The following is a 27,219-nucleotide window of genomic DNA, read 5'->3' as shown; positions in this document are numbered from 1 at the left end:
TTAGGTTGTAACGATCACTAATGTCTTTGAAATTCTGGCGCAATCGATTTCATTACAAATCCAATTTTTTATTTTAAAGACAGATTTTATGGCACACACAAAATGAAAAGGATACAAACTAAAATATGGTTCAGTGGTAGTAGTACCGTAATTTCTCGTGTACAATGCGCACTCATGTATAATACACACCCCCAAAGTTGACTTCAAAATTCTGGAAAACACTTTTACCTTTGTATAATGCATTTTTACAATGCATGAATTTGTTTCTACCCATATGATCAAAGCATGAAGTATTATCTGTATTTTGTTAGTTTTTTCAAATTATTATTGTGAAGTTGAGCACTTGATTTGATCATCTCATCCTTTTTTTAAATTTACCTGCTCTTATTTTGAAATTCACAGCCCTATATTTTATTTAGTAAATGAGAAAACACACAGTTGTGCTCATATGTTTGGTTACCCAGGCAGAATTTTTAAGAAGGGTACAATTCTTTAAAGAAAGCATGATGGACCAGGCGAAACACATTTTATTTTATTTTGATGGGGTTCAAATTAAACAAGTATTGTCATTAAACAAAACATAACCATATAGAAATTAATGATGGTTGTTGTTCAGTCATCAGTCATATTAAAAAAACAAAAAAAACAATATTTCACAAATTCTGCCAGGGTATGTAAACTTATAACTGTACAACTGTACATATATGCAGTCATACGTAACCCTGTCATATTGGAATGAAAGTGTAGGCTACACCTTTTTTTATAACCACTAGGTGGCGGTGGCATTTTGAAATGAAAGTGTACATCTTTTTCATAACCACTAGATGGCGGCATACATTAATAAAATGTGGAAGTTTTTCCATTTGGCCCTATACCCATGTATAATGCGCAGAATTGACTTTTGACAATTTTGGGGTGGAAAAAATGTGCATTATACACGAGAAATTACGGTACTTAATACTCAATGTACTGACAAAATCTCTTTCCTTATGTAGGTTCCTATGTATGTGGAGTTTGTGGGAAGAAGTACAAGTATTACAACTGCTTTCAGACGCATGTCAGGGCACACAGAGGTAAGAGATGGAAATGTTTAATATTAGTTTTTTTCCTTGGACAGATTTGTCGCAAAATGTCATGCACGAAAAGCGCAAAAACTAACTTGTTTAGGAAAGTAGAATGCTGCAAATAGGAAGTATTTTTTTGCTGTACATTCTGTTTCCTGCGGTTTTCTTGAGTAATCGGTTCCAAAAGGTTTGACTTAAACAGTATCGTACGAAAACTGAGGCAATATTTTCTATAGTGATTCTCAAAGTGGTACTGGTACCACTAGTGATATGTGGGCTCCCTCTAGTACTACGCGAAAGAATCACTGCCCAAGTACAGTTCAGTTGTATTTAAATGTTTAGTGCATTTGCATTTGTTCTTCAAGAACTGTTTGTTTTTAAAGTTTTTTTTTTTTTTTTTTTTTTTTTTTACTTGTGTGCCATATATTTGAATTGAATCATTAAGTACAGTTTTTTATTTTCTTATGTTGAAGTGCAGTTAATGTTCAAACTGTGCATAATGTTTCTCTGGCTTATAGTAATATTATATATGCTCTATTGGTATAAAACCTCTGTCTTGTTTTTGACGAATGCTTAGGCCTTCTATGCTACTGTGTTTTAATGTTGGTCATGATTAGAGATGGGTACCTGAGCCCTGGTATTAAACTGGCCCCTTGGCTGAATTCTTAAAGACCAGAGTATAAGCTCAACCCTTAACGGTTCTGTTAACGGTCTTGGAGAAATTACAAAAACAATTTGATTTATCTAGGCTATATGAACGTTATTTTGCACCTTTTACATCGCCAAACTAATTTCTAGTTTACAATAAAATTTGAATATATAAGAAGCGTTTTCACTAATATCAAAACACACAACAGCCCTCCTTCGTTCAGCGGGAGCAACGTGACCGCACATCCATTACTGTAGTGTGAGAGTAGATGATATAAGTAGTTAAACATTTGGTTATGTAAGAACATACTGGTGTCATCCAAATGAGACAAACTAAAAACAAAAGTGTTTGCAGTCTCACGCCGACCCTGAAATCTCATAGCCATGGTCCAAGAAGTTGGTTTTGAGAGAGGTTGTAACCGACCTGAGAATTTCTGGAAAGTTTTCATTGGAGTCCAGCTGGGGAATTTTGGGAAGATTCCATGCTCCATGGGAATCATTTATATTATACACACCCAATTCAAATGAAGTTGGGACGTTGTGTTAAACATAAATAAAAACAGAATACAATGATTTGCAAATCATGTTCAACCTATATTTAATTGAATACACTACCAAGACAAGATATTTAATGTTCAAACTGATAAACTTTGTTTTTAGTTTTATGGCCGCAACACGTTCCAAAAAAGCTGCGACAGGTATATTAAAATCTTTTCTTCTATAAACACGTGCTTTGCCTGCTATTTTGCTCTTCAAAGTTGGCTAATCTCCACTATAACGCGGTTCCAGCAAGACCAATGTGACAAGTGTATTGTACCACCCAGTCACTTATTTCGGTGTTTTGCGCCTTCATGTGATAGCTTAGCAATGCTGCGCTGACATTGGATGCCAAGCAAACGTTCGCCTCCGTGGCTCGGCATCATATTAAGCCGCGTTAGCTGCAGTTAGTTCCAAGGTAGGTGCGGCGGCTCAATATAGCATGCAACAAGCATTCCCCTTACCCGAACAGCAGAAAGCAGCAAGGCTGGGCAACTCCGTTTGGGTAAGTAGCCGCTGCCAGCATGACAGAAAAGCCTACTGTATAACGTCCGATAGTTCATAGCATCAAATTATTACAGTAAAAAAAAATATGTTTATCTTTGGTATTAAGGAGTGTTTGTTACCAGTAATTTGTTGAATTACAATGTGTTAACATTTATGCTAATTTCACATTTATGGCTTATTTATGCCACTATGTCATTATCAAACGGTGAGTGTAGGGTTTGTATTCAACTGGATATCCAGCAATGCTCTATAGGGTATTGCTTATAAATAGTAAATGCTTCTGTATTCTGAGGTGCACACACTCGCGTGTGTCGGCCGTCAGTGTTCAACATGTTACGCATGTGACGTTATTTTGGTAATTTTATTTCGGTGAAGAAGTCGTTCAGTCCAAAACCGAAAATTACATTTTGGGCTATTTTTCGGCCGAAAGCGGATGAAATCTCGGTGAATCACGTGTATATAATAATAGACACACACACACACAACCGAAAACCTCTGATAAACACTCAGTAGAATACGTCAAAAGAGTGATACTGTTACAATACGCTTAATTAATTCGGCCGAACCTCTCTTCGAGGAGGAGGAGATGGTGGTGGCGGCGGCGACACGTGAGTGTCGACTCACCGGACTTCCCGGTGGCAGCCACCGCGAGTCAGGACGCTGGCTTCGCGAAGCTGCGGTCCACGGTAGCCCATCCCGGCCCGTGGGTCTGCGTTTGCTGGGACGGAGACCAGCGCGAACAACAAGGCGCCTCTTGGCTGAAGTGACGCACTGACAAGCGTAGTAGGCCGTAGCAAGTTGCGATGCTCCTGCGTCCCTTCCGACGCAGCCTTTCGGCCACATGGACCAGTCAGCCAAACAGTGTATTTCTTGTGACATACCCACATGGTCACATGGCTTAAGCGTCCAGTTGGGTGCATTTACACTCAAATAAGAAAATGAAGCGCTCTAGCAGCCAGCAAAGGGGCATGGCTTTGTATAGCCGTCCCAAAACTAACTTTTAAGCACAATAGCTCATTATACCGAGACAAGACCTCGATGATATCGAGGCACTTTTAATTTCAGAATATCGTGATATCACAGCAAAGGGTCTGAATACTTATGGCTGTGTGATATTTTAGTTTTTCTTTTTTAATAAATCAAATCAAAAATGTCAACACTTCTGTTTTTTTCTGTCAATATGGGGTACTGTGTGTACATAAATGAGGGGGGAAAAAAATGAACTTAAATGATTTTAGCAAATGGCTGCAGTATAACAAGAGTGAACAATTTAGGGGGTCTGAATACTTTCCGTACCCACTGTGTGTGTGTGTATGTATATAAATGTGTAATATTGTAATGACCTAAATTATATAAAAAATAAATATTGCTTTAAAAATACGTCATTATTTGGATAATGGCCTAAGGCTGATTTCTCCTGCGTTACAGAGTCTGAGAGCATGGTTGCGGATCTACAACCAACGCCCAACAGTGAGTATACCTTTAACAGGGAATATTTTATGTTTACATTCTCTTCTTTTAATGCCTCGATCAGACTACAGGATTTTAGCCCTGAATTTGGCCGATTAGCTATCGCGGCCGATTTCCTAGACATATTTTGTCGGAAACGACATAATATAGTGTGACATAATATATATATAATATAGACATAATATAGTGTGACATAATCCATGAGCAATGATTTGGCCCTACGATAGCACTATGACGCCAATATGAAAAGTCTAGCATGTTTGATTTATTTATTTATTTTTGATCAATGACAACTCTCCGACAGCTAACCTTGACGTCGACCAATAGGATTGCTTATTGTGACTTGCGCATCGCCTTTCGTACTTGCTGTTGTCAACATATTTGGTCGCTGTTGTCAACATTTATTCATGCACACAAACCAATGTTTACCGAAGCTTTGAAGCATGATTCGACAGAACGCCGGCATGTTTACGTCAACCGTTAGTGCTAGCACTAGCTTGCTAGGCTACATAACGTTTTGTTGCTTGCTTGCGAACCGTATCGTATCGTATTCAAAGTATGTGAACATACCTCAAGCAATCCTTAAATGAACTCGGTACGTTGTTGTCGTCGCCATGGTAACTAGTGTATCCGGTCGCGTTGACCGGTGACACATTCTCTGGTTCCGCCTTTTCGACATTGTTTGATTTGACAAGCCCAGTGATCATAAAAGATGGGATGCGGTGGTATCGGAATACATGTTGTTGTGTTGCCACTGTCTGCCGGAGATATGGTAAGATTTGATGCCAGTAGTCTGACATAGTGCAATCAGGAAAGACCAAATGTGTCTTGTAGTCTGATCCAGGTATAAGTTTGAGATCAAAATCAAAGGTGATGGGAGACATTCTGCCCAGTTTTGCAGGCCAAGGTCCACTGTGTCAGATGTTTTTGTTGTTGTTTTTTTTTTTTTTTTCTTTGGGGGTTTGATCAGGACTAATAATACTCCTACCTCAGAATACTTACTTACATACCTAGATGCAGTAGTCATTATATGTACATTACTTCAAGGCAGTAGTACCAGCATCGGGGAGGGAAAAGCCAGTTGTCTTTATGCTGACAGATAAATCCATAGTTGTATGGAACTGTGAGCGTCAGCCTCACAGTTCTGATGACCGGGGTTCAATCCCCGCCTGTGTGGAGTTTGCATGTTCTCCCCGTGCCTGCGTGGGGTTTTCTCCGGGCAATCCGGTTTCCTCCCACATCCCCAAAACATGCATTAATTGGAGACTCTAAATTGCCGTAGGTGTGACTGTGAGTGCGAATGGTTGTTTGTTTGTATGTGCCCTGCGATTGGCTGGGATAGTACCCGATGATAGCTGGGATAGTCTTCATCACGCCCGTGACCCTAGTGAGGAGAAGCGGCTCAGAAAATGGATGGATGGAAGTGGAACCGAGAGGTCTGTTCGGATAAGTAGATCACAGCATGTTTAGAAATAAATTATAATAAATTCTTAAAAATTATGCAATGTGCTGGGTTACATCATTTTCCCCCCACAAATTAATAGTTTCCTTGATAATTACCCATTAAATTGATGTTTCAAATAAGTGTGTCTCTGAGAATGCCAAAATGGCAGCGCTTTGCCAGTTTGACTGCAAAATGGGTGTACAGTGGAACCTCGATATAACGGACTAATAGGGGTGGGGGTCGTCTTTTAAGCCGAGTTTCTGTTGCATTGAAGCACTTTTTTGTGGCCCTATGCACCCATGTTACTGGACAGTACAAAATTATTGTATAGTACGTTTTTCGTGGCCTAAAACACACAGAACAGTACAAAGTAATTGTAAATATAAAAAAGCTTAAATGTTTGAAAAGTTTTAAATTGTATTCAAATTTACCATGCTGTTGTGCACGATGGTGACATTGTTGACGTAGTCATCATTGGCGAATCAAGGTCGCTTTCCTGAGCTGCGAGGAATTAGTCTGCTTCCTAGTTCCAAATCTGTTGCCATAGACCTAAAAGAGCATGTTCTAGACTCCAGAGACTTGCTTCGTATTCCTCAGAGTTAGAACCGCCGCCGTGCCTCTCTCTTTCTCTGTGCAGCGCTCTATGCACAATAGACAGAATCATCATCACCGTGGCCGCCACATCAAATGCATGGCCTGGAAATGTGTCACATTCAACATGGCCGCCTTGTAGGCACGGGAGGCAAGTCTCTTGGAGCTAGTCATATTGTATATCTGTGACCCGGAAATACATATGTCCCATTCTCTGCCTCTATTGTGCCACAGCACCAGTAAACAACAGCGGCCAATTGTTTAACTCACAAACTTTGTTAATGGGAGTTTAAGTGACAAATGGAAACAAATTTTGGACACGTTGTTCTGTCCCGATGGTCCTTTTTATCCGATATCTGTTTTATTGAGGTTCTAATGTATTTGAATCCTTCTCAAATAAAATGAAAACTGCCTTGTTTGTGTTTTGTTTAAGTGATGTCAGAATTTTCCTATGTGTACCTCCAGAAATGGTCCACGGTCGTGCATCACAGTGGGGTGCATCGTTAACTCCAGAATAACTTTAACCTTTACCCTTTCTGAAGCTTTTTGAAAATAAAAAGAGAACTCTAACTGGGTAGGATTGCCACTATCGAATCTTTTTAGAATCGATTCCCTTATTCATTGTTGATTTGAATAATCGAATAATAATCACCCCCCCCCCCAAAAAAGTAATCAATTTTTAAAAATAAAAAAACAAAACAAGGATTTTGATTCTGATTCATGAGGGATTGACTTCTATCCTTAAACTGCATATGTCGTTACTGAGTGGTGTATGGTATAAATTCGGTGTAGAGAATTTGCGATAACAAAATGCTAAACGGTTAGCAAACCCAATTAGCATTAGCTTACAAGCAATTACCAACACTGACTACCATTCAACTCACTCATATTTATCATGTTATATGTACATTACACATCTAACAGTATCTTAAAAATCACTTAGATACAGGGGCCGAAATTAACTTTTTGACTCAACGGCCAAGTTGGCCGGTAAATGAAAAAACTCCATTGGCCAAGCATATTTTTACCGGCCAAAGTATTAAATCATTTTACATAGGGCTGCACAATATATAGAAAAAATGGCACGTGCAATATGTGTATCTGTGTACAGCCCTAATTTTACACACATTTCTATGATACGATATTATGTTTGATGCAAACGGAGAGAAGTCACAGCAACATTAAACAACAATAATGAGAAAAAAATAGTTTTATTTAACATCCATAAAGTCTTGCCTCACACAGTCCTTGTGCAGCAGCATTTCAGCCACCGTGGGATCACACTCCCTGGCACGTGTGTGTCTGTTTAATTTTTCGTCCTTAACACTTAAGGACTTTAAAGCAGCTTGTAGGCTGAAACACCAGGCTGTCGATCTTTCATTTAATTTGGTTTTAAAAGAGTTTGGATTTGACTCTGTAAAACTGCTGATTGTTGCATTATTCTCTCGCCAAATGGATAATTTAGTCGCATTTGGTGACGGGCGAGAGTTAATTTCGGACCCTGCTTACATCCGCTCCTCTGTCGTTTTTGACAAAGTTCATCAGTGGTCCAACATTGCGTCCTTCTGAAATAAATGTCCATGTGAAACTATGGGTTCAGCGGCGCCACTTTTTCTTTTTTAATTTTATTATTTGGTCCCAGGAGAGCCTCGAGGCAGAAGTTTTGCCTCAACCTATTTTTGAAGTAGACTTCACAGTTATTCCCCCCTCACCCCCACCCTATAACTGGGTAAACAAAACTCAACAAACAAATAAAACTTTGACAATCAACTAGGGATGCCCTATCTTGAAAGAAATGACGTCATACTGATAGGTCTGATATAAAAAATTAAAAAAAAAAAATGGACCGATAAGAGCCTTCTCATTCAGCGATGCGCTGGTTGCCAGCGGCCAGCCAGGCAGCTGCTGTTGCATTGGCTCGTGACTGGCATGGATATTTTGATCAGAATAAGAACTCTTCACCTACCATACCACAAATAGTCAATATCTGCAGTAAATTAGCATGATTGCCAGCACTTTCTGAAATTGCAATTATCCAGTGACTTTGTGTTCGTAACAACGATGCTCGCGACCGTTTACGTCCTTTTGAGCGCAGTTCACGTCAAGACCCAGCAGCCTACGAAGCTGCAGACTCTCTTAGCACCTCAAGCTGACAGAGGAGAAAGCAGGGGCGATTTGGCTGCATGCAGAAGGACAGTTATCGCGGTGGGCTAACAGCTAAGGTAAAAGCTAACCCCTGCAGAACACTGCTCCTATCGATCTTCCTTTCTAACGTTGGACAATAAATTAGATCATCTACATGTCAAACATCAACAAGAATAACATCAAAACACACAGCGGCCCTCCTTTGTTTGATGGGAACTGCGCAAGTGCACATCCGCTAATAACGTGCATCTGGCGGCTTTGCTCAGCACCAACCCCAGCCACATATTGAAGTGTCTTTAAATAAACATTAACATGAATGATTGCCCATTCTTAGTGTTGCACCAAGTACCGATACCAGTACCGTACTGAGGTATTTTGACATAAAAAAATAGCACGGTACCCGTTTTTTATACTACCGGCAAAAGGAAAAAACACTTAACATCCAAGAGGAGCTAAAAGGTCCAATTAAAAACAGCACTGGCCACTGAGTGGGGGTACATGGACTGTTTACAATAGGAGAAATCAAGTCAAATACAAGAATACTGCATGCAAGCTTATATCACATGTATAAGTAAAGTAAATTACATATAAATATAAATAATATAGCCATGGGGGGAAAAAATAGACCACCCTTGTTTCTTCAAATTTAGACAAATATAATCGTGACAAAGAATAGAATAGAATCATCTTTTATTGTCATGAACATGCATGCATGCACACGAAATTTGTTCTCTGCATTTAACCCCTCACAGTGAACACATACACATGTTAGTGGAACACACTGGAGCAGGGGGCAGCTCAAGCGCCCGGGGAAATAGCTCATAAGATATGAGCTGATATCTAGCCATTTTCCATGGGTTTCTTGGTATTAACCAAAATCATATTTAAAAATACAATTAAGCTTATGTAGTCTTCAGGTAATATACCTTTACCAGGTATTAAAATGAGCAAGTGTGTGTGTGTGTGTGTGTGTGTGTGTGTGTGTGTGTGTGTGTATGTAAATATAGTAGTGTGAAAAAGTGTTTGCCCCTTCCTAATTTATTTTTTTCCATGTTTGTCACACTTTCCCATCATCTAACAATTTTAAATATTAGTCAAAGACAACACAAGCAAACACAAAATGCAGTTTTAAAATGTTTTTTATTATTAGGAAAGAAAAAAAAAATCCAAACCTGCATTGCCCTGTGTGAAAATGTGATTGCCCCCAAAACCTAATAACTGGTTGGGCCACCCTTAGCAGCAACTGCAATTAAGCGTTTGCGATAACTTAAAATAAGTCTCTTGCAGCACTGTGGAGTAATGTTGGCCCTCTCATCTTTGCAGATTTGTTGTAATTCAGCCGCATAGGAGGGTTTTCGAGCATGAACCTCCTTTTTAATGTCATGGCACAGCATCTCAATAGGATTCAGGTCAGGACTTTGACTAGGCCACTCCAAAGTCTTCATTTTGATTTTCTTCAGCCATTCAGAGGTGGACTTGCTGGTGTGTTTTGGATCATTGTCCTGCTGCAGAACCCAAGTTCGTTTCAGCTTGAGGTCACGAACAGATGGCCGGATATTCTCCTTCAGGATTTTTTGGTAACCAGCAGAATTCTTGGCTCCATTTATCACGGCAAGACTTCCAGGTCCTGAAGCAGCAAAACAGCCCCAGACCAATACACTATCACCACCACATTTTACTTTTGGTATGATGTTCTTTTTCTGAAATGCAGTGTTACTTTTACGCCAGTGTAATGGGACACACACCTTCCAAAAAGTTCAACTTTTGTCCCGTCAGACCACAGACTTTTTTCCCCCAAAGTTTTGGGGATAATCAAGATTTCATCTGGCAAAATTGAGATGAGCCCTAATGTTCTTTTTGCTCACCAGTGGTTTTGGTCTTGGAACTCTGCCATGCAGGCCATTTTTGTCCAGTCTCTTTCTTATGGTGGCGTCATGAACACTGATCTGAACTGAGGCAAGAGAGGCCTGTGGTTCTTTGGATGTTGTTGTGGGGTCTTTTGTGACCTTTTGGATGAGTCGTCGCTGTGCTCTTGGTAATTTTGGTCGGCCGGCCACTCCTGAGAAGGTTCACCACTGTTCTATGTTTTCACCATTTGCGAACAAGATAACAAGGAGCACTGGTGGACCTTCTCAGGAGTGGCCGGCCTACAAAAATTATCCAAAGAGTACAGCGACGACTCATCCAGGAAGTCACAAAGGAACCCAGGACAACATCTAAAGAACTGCAGGCCTCCCTTGTCTCATTTAAGGTCAGTGTTCATGACTCAACAATAAGGAAGAGACTGTAAAAATGGCATTCAGGGCAGAGTTCCAAGGTGAAAACCAAAAAGAACATAAAGGTTCGTCTTCCTTTTGCAACTAAAAAAACATCGGCATGATTCATAATACTTCTGAAAGAATATTCTATGGATTGGTGAGGATTGGAAGGTGTGTCTCGTTACATCTGGCATAATTCGGAAAAAGAACAGCATGATCAGTCAAACATGATGATCTGGGGCTGCTGTTTTGATTCAGGACCTGGACGACTTCCTGTGATGAATGGAAACATGAATTCTGCTTTTTACCAGAAAGTTTTGGACCTCAAAAGCTGAAGCGAATTTGGGTTCTACAGAAAGACAATGATCCAAAACACACCAGCAAGTCAACTTTTGAATTGGTGACACAAAAAAAAAAAAAAATGGTTTGGGAGTGGCCTAGTAAACGTCCGCATTTGAATCTGATTAAAACGCTGTGGTATGTTCTTAAAAAGGCAGTTCATCCTCGAAAACCTTCCAGTTTTGCTGAATTAAAACGATCCTGCAAGGAAGAGTGGGCCAAAATATCTCCACCGAGATGTGAAAGACTCATTGCCGGTTATAGAAAACGCTTGATTTCATTTGTTGCTACTGAGGGTGGCTGAACCAGTTATTAGGTTTAGGGGACAATTACCGTAATTTCTTGTGTATAATGCGCACCTATGTATAATACGCATCCCCAAAGTTGACGTTGAAATTCTGGAAAACCCTTCTAACTATGTATAATGCATTTTTGCAATGCATGATTTTTCTTTGGCGGCACGGTGTGTGACTGGTTAGCACATCTGGCTCACAGTTCTAAGGACCGGGGTTCAAATCCCGGCCCCGCCTGTGTGGAGTTTGCATGTTCTCCCTGTGCCTGCATGGGTTTTCTCTGGGTACTCCTCCCACATCCCAAAAACGTGTGGTAGGTTGATTGAACTCTAAATTGCCCTTAGGTGTGAATGTGAGGGCGAATGTTTGTTTGTTTATATGTGCCCTGCGATTGGTTGGCGACCAATTCAGGGTGTACGCCGCCTCCTGCCCGAAGATAGCTGGGATAGGGTCCATCATGCCCGCGACCCTAGTGAGGATAAGCGGCACAGAAAATTTATGATTTTTCTTCTACCCCCATGATCAAAACATGCAGTATTATCTGTATTTTTTTAGTTTTTTCAAATAATTATTCTGAAGTTAAGCACTTTACTTGAACACGTAATACTTTATTTTTATTTACTTGCTCTTATTTTGAAAATCACAGCCCTACTTTTATTTAGTTAATGAGAAAACACACAGTTGTGCTCATATGTTTGAATTTGTAAGATGGGTACAATTCTTTAAAGAAAACAAGAAGGGCCAGGCGAAACACATTTAATTTTATTTTAATGGAATTCAAATTAAGCTGTCAAGCAGTTCAGAAAAGCATTATCATTAAACAAAACATAACCATAAAGAAATTATTGATGGTTGTTGTCAAGTCATCAGTCATATTTAAAAAACAAAAAAAACAATATTTTACAAATTCTGCCAGGGTATGTAAACGTATGAGAACAACTGCACATATATGCAGTCATATGTACCGCTGTCATATTGGAACCAAAGTGTAGGCTACACCTTTTTCATAACCTCTCAGTGGCGGTGGCATATTGGAATGAAAGTGTACAGCTTTTTCATAACCTCGAGATGGCGGCATATATTTATAAAATGGGAAAGGTTTTTTTTCATTTTCCCCTATAACCATGTATAATGCTTGGGGGGGGGGGGAATTCACATTATACATGAGGAATTACAGTAGTTTTTCGCGAAGGGCCAGATAGCTGAAAAAAAATAAAATCACTATTTAAAAACTGCATTTTATGTTTAAGTCTATTTACATCTGTTTGACGATCTTAAACATTAAAGTGGGGAAATGAAAAAAAAAAAATGAATTTGAGAATCGGTCAAATACTTTTTCATGGCACTGTATCTGAGATTCTGATGGCTCGGTCCCTTTAATTTTCACAAAAGCGTTAACGTTTTTTGGTCTTGCATTTATTGTAAAACTATCACAAGAGTGCTTGGTCGTCGTGACAAAATATTCAAGCTTTGGCGGTATGCTGCGCTTGCTGCAGATGCTCAAGTTGGCCCTTCATGTTCAGTATTATGTCAAAATAAAGCAGATTAACACGATATAAAATGTACTTGAAGACAAGCAAGATGTTGCTGTTTCTCTGTTAAACATTGTCATATGGATTCGTGCTGTGAAGCCTCTTCAGACCAAGCGGTGCAAATAAGATTGAAATTGATTTTTATCTTCCTGTCAAGCTCTTTTGTCATGCTCTTTATGCAACAGATGGCGCACAGAGATGATTTCACCTTGCCAAGAGGCACTTTTGGGTGTTCTGTTGTTAACCACCACCCTGGCTAAACTGCCTTCTCCAATTAGCATCCTAAATTTAATATCCTTTTAGCTGACACACTTGATTCCTAAACAGCTAGTAACAACGTAAATAAGAAATCCTTTCAACACAGCAAGATTTCCTATTTTTTGTCCTGTCAAATACAAATGTTTCCAGATTTACAGTCTTAATGATGTTTAACCCTTCTTTTATATGTGATTCTTTGATACACCAAAAACGTACTGTGCATATTTAAACATAAAAAAATCCCCGTCTTTCACCCCCGGTTAAGTTTAATATACCATGTTAATAAATAAAAAAAATGCTCATATAATCACACTTAATTTCTGCACTCCAGGCGTATGGAACTTTTCTCACTGCCTTGATTCCTGGCAATAACACTGATGCACAACAAAATACATAGAGTAACATCAGCTCACAGTGCAATGGAAGATGTAACAGTCTTGCTTCGATCTCTCGGTGGAATTTATTTATTTTTAAATTAAATGGGGGACTTGGACCTTGCTAAGAATCTCAAATTACGTCAGCGTGACTGCACACCGTGTTAATGCAGGGAATGGGAACTTCAGTGTTTACCATAACCGTGGCGGAGAAAAACACCAGCCAGACACTATGACACAGAGCGGTGTCTCCACAATCAGAAAACACTGCGGCCTACCAGCAAGACTACTCCCGTTGTAGCACAACTACCACTGTTTGCCATGCTGAGAGTGAGTTTAGTAATGTGTTGCAAGATACCATTACTGAAGCGCTACACCAGATGCAAACGGCACATGGACAATTAGAGTCACAAATGCTGGGCATTTCCACAAGGATGCAATCTCTCGTCTCCTTAAGAAGCAAGAGGCTGTGAAAGCTCGAAGCACAAACCAGCCATACTGGCCAACATTGTGGATACAACTGCAGAAGCTGGTGACCATCCTTGAACCATTCAGGTAAACAGAATTATTTTATTAGTGGGATTTACTGTGCTTTTTAAATGACTATAAATAAATGTTAATTTGTACAATAGTTAATCCTCTCGAATTACTAACTGCAGGTGATGTGAGCTCATGTTCATGATGTGAGTGACTTTCTTGGACCTAAGACCGAAGTCTAATGTTCTGCGGTGTTACCTGCTTTTCGCCACCCGGACCACACCACGGAGGTCTCTGGTGAGGACTCAGCGTATACGGAAAGATCAAGCATTCCTTCATTAAGGACCTATCCCAATTTGAGTCTACACTCAACCATGAATGGTTTAAGATGGCTACAGCACTCGACCTCCACTTTAAGGATTTTAAGTGTATCAAGAGGAAGAGCTACCTGTAGAAGAGACGTGGACCAGCCTTAAGGCTAGAAGAACCAAAGTGAGCTACTCCAGAGTCCAGACCCAGCAAAGAAGACTCCTCTCCCGTTTTTGGATTTAGACTGATTCAGATCCAGAAGTAGAACCTAACAGGGCCCTGAGCCTCTCCGGTGCTGAGCACAGCATCAGTGAGACAGACTGCCCGCTGCAGTGGTGGTGAAGTCACACAGAGGTGTGGACCTTCTGAGAGGCTATTCTCTCTTGAACGTAACAAAGAAAAAGGGCAGCCTTGAGCGCTGAAAATGTCAACATGCTAGTTTGTCTCAGTAACTGAGTAAAAGAGAGGAGATCAACTCAAATATGTAGCAAGCTGTTATAGCCAATATTGCAACACAGTAGTTTGCTTCGGATATGAGGATATAAGGTTCTTGAAGACAATTCCACTGTATTGTAAAGTGTTTCAGTTTACTTCTGGCCAAAGCTATTTTATTCACCGTTTTAAATGTTCAGGGTTTCCTCTGTTCTGGAATGTACTTGAAAGTGCTTGAGTTTCCAAATGTCCTTCTGAAAAATGTTGAATTTAGCCCGTGGTAGCCTTGTCATTGCACTTTGTCAGCAAAAAAAAAAAAAAAAAACACTAATCCATTTAATAAAGACTTGATTTAAAGTTTGTTTTTCACAAAATGTAAGTTCACAAGTTTCATTGATTCAGACCAAAATGTATTTAAATTGCTAAAGCTACTGCCCCCCGTGACCAGCCTCTAATAAGTGGAAGAGAATGAATTGAATGAATGATTGAAAGAAACTAAAACACTTGATTGAGTCCAAACACTATTTAATACCAGTTTGGAGTTATTCTTCCACTAAATAATGCCTGCCAAGGCAGGGAAGTTTTTGTCTGTGGCCTTGAATAAACAAATTCTTGAAACCAACAATTTCTCTTGTATCTGCTCATCTGTAGGTGGCTTCCGTTACTCCTGTGACATCTGCGGCAAGAAGTATAAATATTACAGCTGCTTCCAGGAACACCGTGACCTGCACGCAGTGGATGGTAACAGGGCAAATTGCAGTGGGCTGAAAACATTTGAATAAACTAAAATTAAAAATAAGATAGAGATAAACAACAATCCTGAAGGAAACTATTAATGGGAAAAGTTTATTTGTAGCCAGACTAACAATCGCTTGAGTGGACTTAAACTAAACACACTGTGTCAAAATGTATGTTGATGTCCGTCTATATTCTATTTGTTACACATGGTTGTATTTGCAGTTTTTAACGATTTGGGTTGTTTAGATCAACCCTGATAAACGAAGTTGCATTTTATGGTGACAATTAATTATTTAGGGTCAACGATTAACATCCATCCTCTGCCACTTCCCTTTTAGATCCATATGAGCAGGTCATGATACCCATTGACGGCCTAAAAGAAGAGGAACCGATAGAATCCTATCATAAAATTGGACCAAGTAAGACCATTTAATGTCCTTTAATTTCACAGTTATACCCACCATACATCTTTACCAAATGAAAAGAGTGATGGCCCTATGTCCAATTTACTGATACATTATCACAATATGAGAGGCACGGTGGACGACTGGTTAGAGTGCCTGCCTCACAGTTCTGAGGACCGGGGTTCAATCCCCGGCCCCGCCTGTGTGGAGTTTGCATGTTCTCCCCGTGCCTGCGTGGGTTTTCTCCGGGTACTCCGGTTTTCCCACATCCCAAAAACATGCATGGTAGGTTCATTGACGACTCTCAATTGCCCGTAGGTGTGAATGTGAGTGCGAATGGTTGTTTGTTTGTATGTGCCCTGCGATTGGCTGGCTACCAGTTCAGGGTGTACCCCGCCTCCTGCCCGATGATAGCTGGGATAGGCTCCAGCACGCCCGCGACCCTAGTGAGGAGAAGCGGCTCAGAAAATGGATGGATGGATTATCACAATATGCCTCATAATCTAATGATTAATAGTAATTGAATGTTGTAATTCCTTTGTACAGAAAGGTCTGTGTTCGAATGAATGCCTTACCTCTATTAAATTGCTGGCACTGAACAGACAAGGCCACTATTTGAAGAAATGTAGTATTCTTATACTATAAGGATCTGAGCGCACAAGTTTGGTTTCCCTGGTATTTTTATAATGAAAGTCATGGTGACACATCAATAGAGAACAATGCTAAATGACAGAATTGACCCCACATTGGAGGTTATCGGTTCAAATGTTCTTGTTATGAAGACTACAATCATGGCTTTAAGTATTACTTAATGGTCTCCGGGAAACCCAATGTGCAGTGTTTAACTGTATTAACTAAAATAACAATAATATTAACATTTAATTTGGGGTAACATTCTGGAACAGACCAGTTATTTTTCATATACCAAGTCAGAATCAAGTTGTTTCCTCTCAAATTCATAGAATGGGTATGCGCTGGAGACTCACATTATATTAACACAATTTTGATTACGTGATACTGTAAATGTTTTTCCTTGACCCTTTATATCTTGATTTAAGACATTTTCCTGTGCGTACATTTCTCCTCTTCTGCAGAAACGGGCAGCTTTGTTTGCGAGTTCTGCGGGAAGCAATACAAATATTTCAACCCATACCAGGAGCACGTTGCCCTTCACACACCCATGAGTGAGCCCTTTTTTTGTTTTGTTTTCATTGCAACTATGTGGAACCGTTTTTTACTCTTTTGTAAAATGAAGTATCAAATAACCTGAACATTTGTCTTTTAATGCCCTTGATTGGCTTATAAAGTTAAGCTGCACCAACAATGTGTAGTCAATAATTAAACACACTGAGCCAGTGTGTCGCAGTATATTGTGAGGCCTAACATATGATGAACAAAATGTATTCTGCAATGAGTAACCTGCATATCTAAGTTCAACAAGATTGTGACTTGGAAGCCCCCCCAACCCCCACCCCCCAAAAAAAACACCCTTTACCAGACAATCACTCCCTCCAGATGTTTGCTAATTTTTTTGTGATTGCTGCCACCTAAAATGCCTGATTTGGCAGCAGCATTACAAAAAAAGGGAGCAGAGGGCGGAACAGTTATTGACACAGGTTAGAACATCAATACATAAATTCACTGTCCAGTAATCCCTCATTATATCGCAGTTCATCTATTGCGGATTCAGTGGATTTCATATTGATATTGCTGATAATTCGCCGTATCTCTGGATATCTTAACATTTTTTAATTGTGGTAAATCATTTTCTAGCGTAAAACAATAAAACAAAATGAAAATACATGAAATCACATATCACAAGGAATAAAAGTACAGTACACAAGCTTAGTTGTGCTGAGTGCTGAGTACGTCTCACAGGAACGGTATTTCATGACTTTATGAATACATGTGAAATAGATGATGAAATAACGTCTTGGTATGCATCATTGGAAGACGTTGCAATACTTTATTTCAAGCCCACGATGCTGCCCAAACGTTCTGTGGCTTCCAAGGTAGCTGGCATTTAGCGGCAGAGGAAGATGGTAGCAGTAGCAGCTCACTAGCAATGAAGATGCAACTTTTCGACCTGTTGAAAGAAGGAAAAATTTGAGTCCAGCACATAAAGAAGGATTAAAATAATGTCAGGGTGACTGCTGTAATGCTCTTCCTGGCTGTGCAGTATATTCAAAATTGGCTTCAACTTTATTGGTGAGTACCCTTTGTTGTTAATATCACGGTTGGCCGGCACGGTGAACGACTGGTTTGCACATCTGCCTCACAGTTCTGGGGACTGGGGTTCAAGTTTGCATGTACTCCCCGTGCCTGGGTGGGTTTTCTCCGGGCACTCCGGTTTCCTCCCACATCCCAAAAACATGTATGCTTGGTTGATTGAAAACTCTAAATTGCCAATAGGTGTGAATGTGAGTGCAAATGTTGTTTGTTTCTATGTGCCTTGTGATTGGCTGGCGACCGGTTCAGGGTGTACCCTGCCTCCCGCCCGAAGATAGCTGGGATAGTCTCCAGCAGCCCGCAACCCTTGTGAGGATAAGCGGTAAAGAAAATGGATGGCTGGATATCAGTGTTGGCACTGAGTCATGAAACCTCTTAGTCAATGTGGCTAAACAATATAAAAATCTCCTAGCCACACTTGTGTGTAGTTAGCCACAACTTCACGTGTGCCACACTTAGCTAATCCTCGTCACTGGGAAGCCGATAAACTTTAATGATGTAGGCACAATTAAAACAACTAGTCATCAATCAGGGGTAGGGCTGAACCATTTGGAAAAATACATTTAATTGCAAAGTTTTTTGTTTTGTTTGTTTCTTTCTTTTAAACAAATATTGCGATTAAGCATGCGGTTTTCTGGGAGGAAGTTTATCTTCAGTATTATTCACTAAACAAGAAATAAATTATTCTACACTATGACCAACACAACAGTGGATACAGCCAACAAATCCTCAACTCTTTCCTGTAGGCCATGCCTAAATCTTATGATGAATTGATATGAAGAAATCTTTATTTTACTATTGAATTATAAAAATAAAAACCCTCCATCACAGTAGAATATTAACTTGTTGATTTGATTTACATCATACCTTGTAAAAATGTAATACTGTAAAATGATGCTCTTGCCAGTAGCACTGCTGTCAGTCTCCCGAATATAGAGATAAAGTGGAGAGTGACATGAGTGACGCTTTTCATCACCAAAATGTGTATAAAAGCGGTTGAAATAGTAAACTATATTAAATGTTGATAAATGCTTTTATCAATTACAGTAAAAGTGTTAAATTGACTGCGATTGGCTGGCAACCAGTTCAGTGTGTACCCCGCCTCCTGCCCGATGACAGCTGGGTTAGGCTCCAGCACTCCCGCGACCCTAGTGAGGAGAAGCGGCTCAGAAAATGGATGTATGGATGGTGTTAAATTGATTCACTTATTTGATAATCCTCAAGAAGAGTCTTAAGGACTTTATATAGAATTTTCTCAAATTCAAACTTTTTAATTGAAGATAAACATTTATATTGTAAATCATTAGTGGTAAATATTAGTAGGCTAACATAAGCTGTCAGATCATTGATTTCAAAAGGACGACAAAGTGGTCTAAATTACATAAAGGGGGCGGGATTGAGGTCATGACAACTGTTTGCCTTGGGCCCCCAAATGACTAGCTACAGTCGTGATTGGCACACCTTCATTTTTTTCCAAAACCTGTATAATATTTTCAGAAATAAGTGGAAATGTATAAAACATATTGTTTGGGCGGCATCATAGGGCTTGACATTAAGTATTGTAGCGTCTTCCAATGATACACGACAAGACAATCTATTTATCTCACGTTTATTGATAAGGTAACGAAACACGGTTACTGTGAGATGTAGACCGTCAACACTCTCGCTCACCAGCACGCACGTAGAAGTGATGCATTCACAGACAGTCGGAAATGTCAGTACTCAGCACAACTAAGCTTTTGTACTTTACTGTACAGGTATTTTATTCCTTGTAATATGTGTTTTAGTGAATTTTAATTAGTTTTTTTAGAGAGCAGGTGAACATACCTCTATCACTCAGTGATTAAACTACAAATAATGTTATTAGAAACCATCCTTGTTTAATTCAACTCTCCTTCAGTCTTTCAGTGCTTGCAACAGATATTAGCCTCAAAAGCTTCCATCAAAGTGATTTGTCTGCTCTAAGATCTTGTTTCATCCATTTCTATTGGCAGAGAAGTGTTTGTCATGACATTTTCATTTGTGCTCAACCACATCAAACAGTTGACCGTCACTCTCGTGTAGGATATCAGGAAACTGTTTTGCATGGTGTTCATCTGGAGATGAGAGGCGTTTGAGTCGCAGATGTCTATACAGTATCTTCACTCCAAAAACAAAGAAGTGAATTCAGCGGCATAGTGTGTTCGTGGACTGCTATGATCGGTGGAACACACAGAGAGCTCATATGATTCGTCCAATTTGTCAAAACGTTGCAGTGATTGGATGATATTACAAGCTTTAGCATAATTCAGGGGAATTGGTTGAATCCGCGTGAATTTTTGCAGTCGTGACATCGCAAATTCCTGGAGGGACTGGACAATGTTTATATTATATTTATTTTCTTGGGTAATAATCTTCCTTCATATCTTTTGTAAAATATGATGACATGCACACGATATAGTTTAACTTCATATGCATTCTTTATGGTACAAAATAATCACTTTTTGGCATTGGCAGAAACTATGTATAGGTCAAGATCATCATGTTTATTCCTCAAAGAACATAACTATTTCATTCCCATAAAAATGTATTGTGCTTGTTTTTCTATTAGGCTCCTTTGATTTGAAGGCGTCTCGGGTGCAGGAGTGTGGGAGCTTGGACATGAGCAAATTTGGCCACAGCCAAACTGATAAGATGAAGAGTAAGCATATGACTTTGTTTTTTTTCTCTTTTGCATTTTTCTGTATACATGTAGAGAAGACGAAGGCAAGTACAATATAGGTAGATCATATACTTAATATTCATCATCAGTGTAATTAGCTGAACTTGTTGGCATGAAAAATTGTCATGTTATTGTTGAGAACGGTGAATCAATTAAACTTTATTATTTATAAAGTGTTTTTCATTAAACATGCAACTCAAAGAGCTTCACATGGTTAAAATAGTCTCCCACCACTCGTGCATGCATGCGCACAGACATTCACACGAGTTCAAAATAATGACATGGTCACCTATGCGTATGCAGACCTACCAAACTATAAAAATTCAATTTGTCCAAATTTGTCTGAATTTCCATATTTTAAAAATTCTGTCAAGAACATTACCGTGAACAGTCATAATCATAATCCTTAATAAATTATGGCTTCAATATTTGTCATTTTGTTTTTATTATCTCAACCATGTAATAGCGGACACAGTTGCAGCCTAAATTACAGTACCAGTATATGAGATTTACAAGTGCCATCATCCAAAATATCTATCTCTATGGATTAATTCGCCTTTGCCAATTCTGTTTTCAACCATGGTAACAAAAAAAGCAAGTCTGTCAAATCAGATTAATCAGATCTCAAACATCAAAATTAAAACTCAGCACTCTGTTTTGCAAACAAACATTGGTGATAGATTGAGTTGGATCATTTATGTATGCACAATAGCTTTGGTTTGCATTTTGTGCATTGTACTTGTACATTTCTTCTCTCGCATGCTATTTATATTACATATTTATAGTTCCTATATCCACAATTGCTACTGAAACGATGCAAATGTCTCCATTGTGGGACTATTAAAGGTTATCTTATATTACAAATATTTATCCATCCATTTTCTTTACCGCTTATCGTCACAAGGGTTGCAGGCTGCTGGAGCCTATCCCAGCTATCTTCGGGTGGGAGGCGGGGTACACCCTGAACCGGTCGCCAGCCAATCGCAGGGCACATAGAAACAAACAACCATTCGCACTCACATTCACTCCTACGGGCAATTTAGAGTCTTCAATCAACCTACCACGCATGTTTTTGGGATGTGGGAGGAAACCGGAGTGGCCGGAGAAAACCCATCCAGGCACGGGGAGAACATGCAAACTCCACACAGGCGGGGCCGGGATTCGAACCACAGTCCCCAGAACTGTGAGTCAGTTGTGCTCCCCACCGTGCCGACAAATATTTATTAATAATAATATTCTTTTTAACCTGCCCAGTTTCTGAAGTGACATGTGCAGTGACGGACTATTGCTAATGTTTCCGGTTCCGACACGGCGTCCTTTGTCCTTTGTAAATATTTTATATTTATATCACCAAACACGTATTAATTGGCCTGTTATTTTGTTGATCAAAGTTGGTTACTCTCCGTGAAAATGCGGTTCCAGCCAAACCTATGTATCAAGTATACTGTATCACCAAATCACTTAATCACTGCCAGCGCTCTCAGTTAACATGGATATTTGACATCTAAAGCCGTCAATGGCAGTGAATGTGTTTGACATGAACATTCTCTGCAGCCCTAAGGTGCTCCAGCAGGCTGTTCCACGTAAAGGGGGCATAAAACTATTTCACACTTGAGTGTGAGTCCTCACTTTAGGAATGACTAAAAGCCCATACTCCAAGGACCTCTGGCCCTATGACAGTTCATAAGATAAAAGCAACTCTGAAAGAAATAAGGCCCAAGACAATTAAGACATTTAAAAACCAGTAAAAGGACCTTAAAATTGATATTGAAACCCACAGGTAGCCAACAGTGATTTAAAAATTTGTTTAATGTGCTCCTTCCTTCTGGTCTTCATCAGGACACGTACAGCTGAATTCTGTAATAACTGAGCCGGAAATACTGTTTTTGGGAAGACCAGAAAGGAGGGCATAACAGTGATCAATTGGATTGATGATAAAGGTATGCATTAGTGTCTCTGTGTTGGCACGAGAGAGAATGGGGCGGCCTGGCTATGCTCTTTAAGTGATAGAAACCTGAAACCCCCCCATGTGTAGAATAAAAGTGAGCTCAGAGTATAAATATGTCCAGGGTTTTCACCTGTGAGGAAGGATTTAAAAACGGTGGTTGTACTTAAAGCTCCCATATTTTGGCTATTTAGATCTCCATAGTGACTCTTTAACAGGGACTTAGTATAGAAGTGTCAATTTTATTCCAAAAAACACCTTGGTTTTGTCCAGAAAAGGTACCTTTGTCAGCTAATTCTGTTAGACCCAGTTTTGTATCTGCTTTGTCCATATTTGGCTAAGACCATCCCCTTTCTACTGATTGTTTGCATCCATGTAGAAGACCCACTTTTGAGAGCACACGTGTTTTATGTTGACAGCACTGGCTCTGGAGCAGAGAGGTAGACAGAGATCTTCGCGAGAGACGTAGATAAGTTCAAGAATTTCAGGCCTCTTGGCAAAAAAACGTCTCGAACTCAGGAATGCGTGGACCATTTTAATTCATATTTTACGTTTACTGAGCCAACAAAGAGCCAATATAACATCCCAAATACTAGAAAACATTAGTTTGGTATAATATGGGACTTGTAAGTGAAACATTTCTCTCACTGGGCCTCAGGACAGATGACTAAAACCAGTTTTGTCTTGTTTAAGCTGAAGAAAGTGGACTGCCGTCCAGGATTTGATTTAAAAAAAAAAAGAGTATCTGTTGGACTGGTGTCATCAGGAGACATGGATATATACAGCTGTGTAGCATCAGTGCGACTGTGGAAGTTCACTCCATGCTTCCTCGGTATGACATTCAAGTGTAAATGTGAAGCAACATTTGAAAATTTAGCAGTATAAATCTGATGCAGAATGTAATAAAGAAAACAGTTTCAAACCGTATTTGCAATTTACCCAGTATTTTTAGAGTTTGGCCCATAGCAATCACCTTGGCAACGAAGTTACAAAAAAAATCAATCTTTAGCAATCCTCGGCAGTGACGCCACTTCCAGGAGACTCATTGTCGACCACGCTGGTGATAGTGAAGAAATGTATTCATTGTCTTCCTTTTTAATGCGTTATTTATCTGCATTCCCAAGATGCTGTGTTGCTATGCATTGTTCCCATTCGGCAAAGCAGTTGTCTGAGTTGCCAAAAGCCAAAGTTAGTCGCAAAGTCGACTGCTTTTGAAAAAGCAAAGCGGGTGAATTTTTCGCCTGTCTAGACAAGCATGCGGTACTGACAAAACATTTTGGACCCAAAACCATCATAGTTGACAGACGAACCGTAATTGTCGACAGGGAGAGGGGGGTGTGGATGAAATATTTCCAAACGTGGAAAGGGATATTGTAGTTCTGCTCATATAATGAAGGCTTAATTTGTCATGTAAGCCTATCTCCTGCATTCTCCTCTCAAACACCAACTGCCCTCATGTCTTCCCTCACTACTTCTCTTTGGTCTTCCTCTCGTTCTCTCGCCTGGCAGCTCCATCCTCACCATCCTTCTACCAATATACTCACTATTTGTCCTCTGGACGTGCCCAAACCATCTAAGTCTGCTCTCTCTAACTTCGTCTCTAAAATATCTAACCTTGGCCGTCCTCTGATGAGCTCATTTCTAATCCTATCTAACCTGGTCACTCCGAAAGAGAACCTCAACATTTTCATTTCTGCCACCTCTAGGTCTGCTTCCTGTTGTCTCTTCAGTGCCACTGTCTCTAATTTGTTCATCATGGCTGGCCTCACCACTGTCTTATAAAACTTTTCCCTTCAACCTGCCAGAGACTCTTCTGTCACAAAACACCTGACACCTTCCTCCACCTGTTCCAACCTGCTTGGACACGTTTCTTTACTTCCTTACCACACTCAACATTGCCTTGGACTGTTGACCCCAAGTATTTAAAGTTCTCCACCCTCGCTATCTCTTCTCCCTGTAGCCTCCCTCCTCCCCTTCTATCTCTCTCATCCACACACATATACTGTCTTACTTTGGCTAATCTTCATTCCTCTCATTTCCAGTGCATGCCTCCACCTTTCTAACTGTTCTTTCACCTGCTCCCTGCTTTCACCGCAGATCACAATGTCATCTGTGAACATTATGGTCCTCAGGGATTCCAGTCTAACTTCATCTCTCAGCCTATCCATCACCACTGCAAACAGAAAGGGACTCAGGGCTGATCCCTGATCCAGTCCCACCTCCACCTTAAACTCCTCTGTCACACCTACAACACACCTCACCGCTGTTCTGCTGCCCCCATACATGTCCTGTACTATTCTAACATACTTCTCTGCCACTCCAGACTTCTGCATGCAGTTCCTCTGTAGTTACTCTGTCGTAGGCTTTCTATAGATCTACACAATGTAGCTCTTTCTGACCTTGTCAGTACTTCTGCACCAACACCCTCAAGGCAAATAATGCATCTGTGGTACTCTTTCTCTGTATGAAACCATACTGTTGCTCGCAAATATTATCTTCTGTCCTGAGTCTAGCCTGCACTACTTCATTGTATGGCTCATCAACTTTATTCCTCTATAGTCCTCACAGCTCTGCACATCGCCCTTGTTCTTAAAAATGGGAATCAACACACTTTTCCTCCATTCCTCAGGCATCTTCTCAACCAATAGAATTTTGTTGAACAAGCTGGTCAAAAACTCCACTGCCACCTCTCCTGGATGCCTCCATACCTCCACAGGAATGTCATCAGGACCAACTGCCTTTCCATTTTTCATACTCTATAGTGCCTTTCTAACTTCCCTCTTACTAATCATTGCTCTTTCCTGGTCCACACTTGCCTCTTCTACTCTTCCTTCTCTCTCATTTTCCTCATTGGGGTTCAAATTAAACAAGCATTTCAGAAAAGTATTATCATTAAACAAAACATAACCATAAAGAAATTAATGATGGTTGTTGTTCAGTCATCAGTCGTATTTAAAAAAATATATATATATATATTTCACAAATTCTGCCTGGGTATGTAAACTTATGAGCACAATTGTACATATATGCAGTCTTAAGCACCCTGTCGTATTGGAATGAAAGTTTAGGCACACTTTTTTCACAACCTCTAGGTGGCATACTAGAATGAAAGTGTACAACTTTGTCATAACCTTAAGGGGACGGTGGCATATTGGAATGAAAGTGTAAAGCTTTTTCATAACCTCTAGATGGCGGCATATATTTATAAAACGTGGAAGTCTTTTTCATATTCTCCTATACCTATGTATAATGCGTAAATGTAAATTACGGTAACTCTTCTGAAAAATAACCCCTACTCCATTTCTCTTCCCATCTACACCATGGTAAAATAATTTTAACCCTGCCCCTAAACTTCTAGCCTTACTGCCTTTCCACCTGGGCTACTGGACACACAATATATTTGCATTTATTCGGAGCTTGGGACCGGCCTATAGTTTGTACAGGCTTCTGCCCCCCATAGTACTGCATTGGTCACTTGACCACTAAAATTATATGATACTCAAATCGCATAGAGATTAAGAAAGTTATGACAGTTTGAAACTACAAATCAACAAAAAAACGCCACAGCTAAAATTGGTGCCGTTTCACCAGTTTTAAATAGTCATAACTTAATATTTGTCACAGGAAAGATACACATATCACTGGAATCGACTTTAAAAGACTGATATTGCTGGTCTCGTGTAATCACTCATGTAAACTTGGAAAACTATTGGACATAGTCTGGTGATGAAGATTCACTTCGCATCGCTGCCCTTGTTCCTTGTTGCCAATCCGTGGTCCCGCTGCCGCTAATATTAATCGTTTAATTTATGTGGGGCTCGCACGAGCCGAAGCTAGCGACATGAGGCTAACCCTGATATTCATGGCTTTTTTCCAGTCAAGCGCGTCCCCGGTCGCAGTTTTTGCTTACGTCATCACAACATCTGGGTTGTTTCACTGATAAGTCTTTCGGTCCAAAAACAAAAATTCACATTTGTACTGGCCCGGGCACGGGGTCTGTAAGGTAGGTGGTGGCATACTGGCCCCCGACCATTGGGCTACTATTAATGCCAGACCCTTCTTCCTGATGACGAGGTATGATGAGGTAGTCTATACAAATGAAACAGTACAGGGTCTAAAATGTATCTCTGTGGAACACTGCATTATTTCTGCATTAAGCTTACCATAGACGTTTTGTCTGTGAGGTAGGATTAAATTAATTGGAAACAGTTGAGTGTCATGATTGGAGCAAGCCTAAGGAGCATCCCCAAAAGGCTCAGTTGTTCACAAGCAAGGATGGGGCGAGGTTCACTACTTTTTGAACAACTGCGTGAGCAGCTAGTCCCACAGTGTAAGAACATTTCTGAATGTAGAATTGCATGTCATTTTGGGTTTTCATCATCTATGGTCCTTAACATCAAAAGATAAAGAGGCCTGGTGACAGCTCTGCATGTAAGCGGCAAGGCCAAAATCAAACATTGAATGCCCATGACCGTTGATCCCTCAGGAGGCACGGCTTTAGAAACCGGCATCATTGTGTAAAGA

The 27,219-nt window shown here is 40.0% G+C and overlaps 1 protein-coding gene across 9 annotated transcripts in view; it reads left to right on the top strand.

Annotated features, from left to right (window-relative positions):
* znf618 (zinc finger protein 618) overlaps positions 1-27,219 on the top strand; it is an 85,358-nt gene that overhangs the window by 37,327 nt on the left and 20,812 nt on the right. For all 9 annotated transcript variants that reach the window (XM_061799081.1, XM_061799078.1, XM_061799082.1 and 6 more), the window contains 6 exons: positions 996-1,073; positions 4,185-4,226; positions 15,330-15,419; positions 15,755-15,835; positions 16,915-17,004; positions 20,640-20,729. In XM_061799081.1, the coding sequence (XP_061655065.1) occupies positions 996-1,073; positions 4,185-4,226; positions 15,330-15,419; positions 15,755-15,835; positions 16,915-17,004; positions 20,640-20,729 (471 nt within the window). The remainder of the gene's footprint in view (positions 1-995; positions 1,074-4,184; positions 4,227-15,329; positions 15,420-15,754; positions 15,836-16,914; positions 17,005-20,639; positions 20,730-27,219) is intronic.

This window comes from Phyllopteryx taeniolatus, chromosome 15, assembly GCF_024500385.1.
Source record: "Phyllopteryx taeniolatus isolate TA_2022b chromosome 15, UOR_Ptae_1.2, whole genome shotgun sequence".
NCBI classification, from domain to species: Eukaryota; Metazoa; Chordata; class Actinopteri; order Syngnathiformes; family Syngnathidae; genus Phyllopteryx; species Phyllopteryx taeniolatus.
This window is presented reverse-complemented; position numbering and strand designations above follow the sequence as displayed.